Source organism: Panthera pardus, unplaced genomic scaffold (genome assembly GCF_024362965.1).
Source record: "Panthera pardus isolate Hobbes unplaced genomic scaffold, ASM2436296v1 HiC_scaffold_8, whole genome shotgun sequence".
Classification (NCBI taxonomy): Eukaryota; Metazoa; Chordata; class Mammalia; order Carnivora; family Felidae; genus Panthera; species Panthera pardus.
In genome coordinates this window covers 18,408,987-18,416,055 of record NW_026527013.1, presented here as the reverse complement: position 1 = coordinate 18,416,055, position 7,069 = coordinate 18,408,987, and the positions used below count along the sequence as shown (strand labels likewise).

Genomic DNA, 7,069 nt, shown 5'->3' with positions numbered 1-7,069 from the left:
CCTGACTAAGATAGGCCTTTGATCAGAGACTGACCTCTTAGACTCCTAGAGTTAATTTTGACCTGTGTCCTCTCATCTGGTGCTGCTTGGGCAATGGACCCTGTAACCACCACGCCTCTGCTGGCCCCAGCAGTACAGGTAGCGAGACTGAGGTCCCAGTCTCCTAGGCAAAGGACAGGAATTCTAGGAGGCAGGACTTCCTGCCATTGACAGGGCTGAGGTTGGGCAAGGGTTCTCCCACCACACCCATGTACATGCTCTTAGGCAAGTACCCTCAGGCCCACATTGGTATGCTAGGACTCTCAGATTGTACATGCCCAGTTTTGGGCTGTGTGCACGCCAGCACCATCCTTTCACGTGGGCCTCATTCTCAGGAAGAGAGGCAGGCCTGCTGCCCTCAGAGGAGATACCCCTGCAACACTCCCAACGAGGCAGGGGACATTCCTCTTTCCCTCAAGTCAGGAGCTTGGGACTGAGGCAGGCCTTGTCCACAGCCTCTGAGAGCACCTCTGCTCCTCAGACTCCTGCACAGGACTGGATGGATTTAGAGCGGTCCCCGCAGCCACCTCCTCCAGGAAGCCTTCCTAGGTACCCACCTACCCCGTTCCCAAACTTTGGGGGAAACGGGGTCTCGGGGGGTCAAGGGTCACTAGGGCGGGCCAGGTCCCGGAAGCGGAAGCGCGGCGCACTTCCGGTGCGCAGCGGGCGGCCATGTTGGAGCAGCGGAGGCGGCGCAGAGGCGCGTCCTGGGTCCCCGCGGCGGCGCCGGTAGGTTGGGGCCATGGGCCTAGCCGCGCCGCGGAGGGGCCGTCCGCGAGGCGACAGGGCGGATGGGCCGGGCGGTCGGCCCTTTCGGGACCCGCGCCCTCCACTAGCCCGGCCAAGATCCTCCCCCACCCCCACCCCCTGCTCAGCGACCCCACCCTGGGGCTGCGCGACCGGGTCGGGCTCGCCCCGCCCGCCCCGCGCGTTTCGCTGCCTTCAAGATCCCCGCTCCTGCCCGCGGCTCAGGCCCCAGGGACGCGGACTCCCAGGCCAGTGGCCCTGATCTGCCCCCCAACCTGGTCCCCTTTGGATGAGGCCTCTCCTGTCTCCCATCTTTCATCAACTTCCCTGTCGGCCCCGGGGGCACGTGTGAAGGGAAGTCGGGGACCAGACTGCAGCCTCTGTTTCCGGAGCCTCTTGGAAAACCCAGAAGACCCCTCCCAAGAGTCTAGACCGACCTGGGCGGAAGAGCCCCCGGTTCACCCCTAATATCTGTGCCTGCGGGGAAACAGGCTCCTCCCTATTCTACAGTTCACAGCCCTGAAAACTACATCCCCTGGAAAGAAAAAAATAAAAGAAGTAAAGTCATGTGCAAGGATTGTGTTTGGAGAATGGCCTCTGGAGAGAGGAAGTGCCAGAGACACCTGAGGATCCAAGAATGTTTCCAAACAAAGAGCCCCAGGGCACTTCCTCCAGGGGATTCTGAAAACTTCCTCTGCTCCATTAGGGCGGTGGGAAGAAGCTGCACAGACGCGCCTCTTGGCCCCAGGGACCTGCCTGATCCCAGCTGATCTTTTAATGCTGTGGTACAGCTGGGATCAGGCTCCCTCTGGGAGCCCTCAGTACCAGGTTAGGCATTAGACATTAGTCATGACTGATGGCCTGTGGCTTCTTCAGAGAAGCCTGGTACAACTTGAGTGTTCCCAAACAGCTCCATCTGGGCTGTACTGAGGTCTGCAGCCCTCCAGACCCTAGTTAGGACAGCTCAGATTTCTAGTGTCCACCTTATTAGCCATCCTGTTGGAGCATTTGGCTGTCACACCTTGAGCTCTTGGTCTGGCTGCTTGACCCACAGGCAGCCTGATTGCCCAGACATGTGTCATGAGTATCTGCTACTTATCTTTTTAGTTTCTGTTGAAGGAGAGTCTGACTCTTGCTTTGAGGTTAGTCTCCATGATTTGAGTCCTGGGAGTCAGGCTTCTGAGCCTGTCTGGGGACTCCAAAAGCAGAACTTCTGGTGGACAGGGAGGTTCATCCCTGAGCACCTGGATAACAGCAGCTGGAGGAACAGAGGTGGGCATTGACATTGAGTGTAGGTCTGGGCTCTTTGACTAGACTTAAAGGCTCATGTTGCCCTGCTCTCAGCTGGTTTCACAGCTAGACCGCCCAGCCCTGACCACAGACTCCAGTCACACACATTAAATGTGCCTTACTGTTTCTCATTTCTAAGACATTGTATTGGTTGTTCCCCTTTTTGCTCCATTTTCATCTGGTCCTTCCTATTCATCACTCATGTCCCACCTAGGTGTTGCCTCTCCTAGGAATCCTTCCCTGACCCACTGGAAGGCTGAGCTGGGTGTCAGTGTGCACTCCCAAGAACTTTCATGGTCTCTGTCTTGCTTTCTGTACAGGACTCCTTGAAGATGGATATTCACCTCTATTCCCAGGGTTGAGTCTAATACCAGGTTTCTGGTCTCAGAAAATAGAGAATTGAGTTAAAATGGGCCAACCAAGCCCAAATCTTCCTAGGGACCCCCCAACAGCATGTTAGATGGCTCTGATGAGCTTCTGGACATTTATCTCAAAACTGCCTTTGACCCATGTGGGTCCCTCCTGCCACCCCAATCCTCACCCTGCCACTATAGTAAGTCAGGAAACCAGGGCTTTGCCCCAAGCAGTGGCTCACTATGGCAAGAGCCCTATGTATCCATAGTTGTTATCAAGGAGAGCACAGGCCCTGATGGACTTATTATCTACATGCCTTGTCCCTTATCCCAGTGCTCATCTTTTTTTTTTTTTTTTTTTTTTAAGTTTAGTTAATTATTTTAAGAGAGGAAGCCAGCGGGGGAGGGGCAGAGAGAGGAAGACAGAGGATCCGAAGCTGACTCTACGCTGACAATAGCCCAATGTAGGGCTCAAACTCATGAACCATGAGATCGTGACTTGAGCCAAAGTCAGATGCTCAAGTTACTGAGCCACAGGTGCCCCAATCTTTTTTTTTTTAATTAATTAAATGATATATTTTCTTTTTTTTAATTTTTTTTTTAACGTTTATTTTTGAGACAGAGAGAGACAGAGCATGAACGGGGGAGGGTCAGAGAGAGAGGGAGACACAGAATCTGAAACAGGCTCCAGGCTCTGAGCGATCAGCACAGAGCTCCATGCGGGGCTCGAACTCACGGACTGCGAGATCATGACCTGAGCCGAAGTCGGCCGCTTAACCAACTGAGCCACCCAGGTGCCCCTAATGATATATCTTCTTTAAGTAATCTCTACACTCAACATGGGGCTTGAACTCACAACCCCGAAATCAAGAGTAACATGCTGTACCATCCCAAACGCCCTTCAGTGCCATTCTTACTGATTCTTTTCTTCTTGTCTTGGAGGTGCCAAGCGCTGATTTGCGGATACCCAGGCGGATCTGCAGTGCCTAATGCCATGAGCGTAGTGGTGCAGCATGTGGAGGAGAAAGCTGTGCACTCCTGGTCGCGGATCTCCACGGCAGGGAAGAAGGCCCTGGAGGAGGCGCTGCTTGTCTTTAACCCCATGAGTCAGGATCTCAGTGCCACAGAGGCCCAGCTTGTAGCCTTCCTGCAGGGCCTGCGGGATGATGGCTTCCAACCTACCATCCTGCGCAGCGGTGATGTCTATGGCTATAGTTCATGCACAGCTAACCCCCCAAGCCAGACGAAGCTGCAAGCTCGTGCCCCCACCCCAGCTGCCACATCACCTCCAGCCAGTGCTCCCCGAACTGCCATGCGACTGCCTGCAGGCCGGGCCACGCTGCTCCCTATGCCACTATCTGGAAGGCTGGCCAAAGCATCCACACCAGCCCTTGCCAAGCACGCTACCACCAACCTGCTGCTGAGCTCCCTGAAGCAGTCAAGTGCCAGCCGTGCCCGGGGTGCAGCAGTGGGCTTCCCTGCCCACCTCTATCCAGGTGTCTACCCTGCCATGCGGCTCTCTGTTGTCCTTGAGGCCCTGGTTCCACTAAAGACTCCCATGCCCTGCTTGGGTGCCAAGCATAAGGCACAGTCACTGCAGCTCTCACTTACAGACTCTCCCCTGAAGCTGCGCAAAGGTCCAGGGAAGAGACCAGGGAACTCTCGGCCCAAAGCTCCCAAAACAGGCACAAGCAAGGGCCCCAAATGTCTGACTCATAGAGGCCCCAGGGCCAGACCCCAACAAGGCACTATGCCCCGGAAAAAGACCTGCAAAGCTACTGGGTCCCTCAGTGGCCTACAAATGAAAAGTGGCTCTGCCCTGGGCACCAAAACATCCCAGGCCAAGGCAGCTCGAACACTGGCCAAAGCTGCCCAGGCCAAGGTGGCTCGAACACAGGCCAGAGCTGCCAAGGCCCGGGCAAAAGCCAAGGCAGCACAGATGAGGGCCAAGGCCAAGGCAGCACGGATCAGGGCCAAGGCCAAAGCAGCACGGATCAAGGCCAAAGCCAAGGCTATGCGGGCCAAGGCCAAGGCAGTGCAGGCCAAGGCCAAGGCAGTGAGATCTAAGGCCAAGGTAACTCAGACCCAGTCCAGGAGCAGAGGCAGGCCAAAAGGGTCTGTTCAGACCAGGACTGCAAGAAGGGGCCAGAAAAGCCACCCTGAGACTGTGGGGCAGAAGAGGAAAAGGGCTGAGGAGGCAAAGGATCTTCCTCCCCGGAAAAGAACACGACTTGGGTCCCGATCCCCTAAGGCATGGCTAAGGCCTGGAACAGCAAAGCTGCTGAAATTCCGGGCCATCAAGGTGGACAGGCGGTCCTCAGACGATGAGGTTCGGCAGCGGGCTCAGCGGATCCTCCGTGTGAACCTGTCCCCTGTAATACAGCTCCAGCCATTGCTGCCATACTCAGCACTCTGATTCCTTCATGTAGCAATGTTTGGGGAAACTGAGCCCAGTTGTCTGTGTGACCAGTGGCACAGTGTGCAATGCCCATGGATTCTACAACCCCAAGGACTCCGGGTGCCTCTCCAGAGCTCTGAGAGCCACCATTCTCCTTTCAGAGACTGGAGGATATGGGGTGGTATGGGCGGGTGGGAGGGGTGTTCTCATGGCGCGATGCACTGTGATTTGTTACTCTTCAAGTTGTACCTCCACTGTTCCATCTATCACGTTTTATACCTTTCCACCTTCCAGTCTCCCTGCCCACCCTTCATGGTCTTTTTTGTGTTTATAGTTGCTGGTAGGCCAGCTTGAGCATATAGGAGGAGTGGCCCCAGGAACAGGGCTGCCAAAGTGGGTCCTGGTAGCCCCTGACAAGTCCTGGATGTGAGTGAAAAGAGTAGCTCCCAGGCTTCTCTAGAGATGCTGGCCTTTGTAGATGTGTGAGAAGCTGCCCCTGAGGGCAGGGGCAGAGCCACTCTATTCCTCCCCTTAGGTCTGCACTGACCAGGTAGGCCCCCTGCAGGAGGACAGTAGGTGGCTCTGTGGGGAACTTTGCAGCCAGCAGGTTTTTAGGCCAGGGAAAGGGGGTTTTGTGGTACTGCTCCCCAGGGGCCATTGTCTCCTACCCTGCTCTGGCTGAAACTTTGGGGCTTTGCCTGAGCTTGTCTGGGGCAGGGCCAGGCCTAAATTAGCTATAGTATTTCTGCCTCTCCTTGTTCCAGCCTCATCTTCCCCAGTTAATAGCAAGGGGTTGGGAGTTGAGTCAGAGGCCAGGGCTCTGGGTTGTAGAGCCACAGAGTCTGTCCACTGACTGCAGAATTTTCGCCTTGGATGAGTTGGGTACTCTGTTAACTGAACCAGGAGAGTTTCCACACTGCTTCACCCCATCAGCAGTGCTTTCGCCTGGGTCCCAAGCACTCTGTTTCCAGGTCCAGCCTTATGCCTCCCAACAGGGGCCTGTGTATTTCAGACATTTCCGCTCTTCATGCTTTGGAGAGGGGGCTGGGCCCCAAGCAGAACTAGGTCTCTGCCCATTTGCCCTCCTTTCCTGATTGCCCAGCCCAAAGGCAGTGCCTGGGGCTGGCAGGGACAGGGACACATTCCCCAGAGGCTCCTAGAGACCTACAGCCTTTCAGGGATAGAGGTGGGAGCCTCATTTGAATGAGAATTGGATCTTTTCTGCCTGTATGGTTTAGTCTGAATCCTGGCCCCACTAGTGCCAGCCATATTGGATGGCAGACCTGTAGAGAAGTTCTGTTTGTTTCTTGGTACGCCCTCCCCACCTTTATTCTGCATCTGGTGGCTGCAATTAATAGGGTGTGACCTCCATTGGCTCCCAGGCTCTGGGGACCCCCTTTGCTCCCAGCCTCACCATGGCTTCACAGCCCTGTATGCTCCTTGTCTCTGGCAATCCTGCTTTTATCTACCATGTGAGTATGGGGCCACACCCAGTTCCTCAAGGGCAGCCCGCTGTTCATCCTCTCTCTCAGGTCTGATTTCAGCTCCCATGGCCCAGGACCCCCAGCCTGGCTAGGCCTTCTCTCCAGTCTGCAGCTCCTTTCAGTTCTGCTTCTGCCACCAGCGGGTGAGAGGTTGGCTCTTTCCCTGAGAGCCATCCAGAGCGGGAGAAAAAATCTCCAGGCCTCTTATGGGGCAGAATGAGGTGGGGGAACCCTTAGGATCTCTGTTCAGATGCTGTCTTTCCCAGTCCTGGCTTCCAGAACAATTGAGGAGGTGTCAGACACACTTCCCCTACCTGAATGCTCAAGTGGCAGCTGCTACCCACCTACTGGCAATTTGATTGTTGACCATGGCCAGAACTTTGTCCTCCTGTGGTCTCTGAGCCCTACTTCATTGTCAGTCACCCCCAGGTGGGGAGGAGGGTGAGGGCCCTGGAGATGGTATCTCTGGGTTTTCCTGGGCAGGTTTGGCTTTGTGGGGGTTCAGATCATTGCTGGGAGGGGAAGGCCTGTGCTGTGAAATTTGGGGCTTGGGGGCCAACCACGTACCTCTTGCAGGAATCTGAGAATTCCTTCTTTTGTGACATTTGGGATCAGGGAGGCCATGGCACTGAGAATGTGATTTGGAGTGGTCGTGGAAGAAACAAGACCTGATGGCCAGCAGAGAGAGGTGACGGTACCCATGTGCCCATGTGTGCAGGTCTAGGGTCAGGGCTCAGTCACTCTGATTGGCCCTTGTG

At 55.4% G+C, this 7,069-nt stretch overlaps 1 protein-coding gene across 1 annotated transcript; it reads left to right on the top strand.

Moving 5' to 3' along the window:
- Positions 1 to 641: 641 nt before the first annotated feature.
- Positions 642 to 5,016, top strand: CCDC71 (coiled-coil domain containing 71). The gene is made up of 2 exons (XM_019416797.2): positions 642 to 768; positions 3,372 to 5,016. The coding sequence occupies exon 2, from the start codon at positions 3,424 to 3,426 to the stop codon at positions 4,843 to 4,845; it is 1,422 nt and encodes a 473-aa protein (XP_019272342.1). The 5' UTR covers positions 642 to 768; positions 3,372 to 3,423; the 3' UTR covers positions 4,846 to 5,016.
- The last annotated feature ends 2,053 nt before the right edge of the window (positions 5,017 to 7,069 follow it).

What these genes read in the sequence shown, in the direction of transcription:
- CCDC71 (XM_019416797.2), top strand. Translation starts at nt 3,424, where the DNA reads ATGAGCGTAGTGGTGCAGCATGTGGAGGAGAAAGCTGTGCACTCCTGG.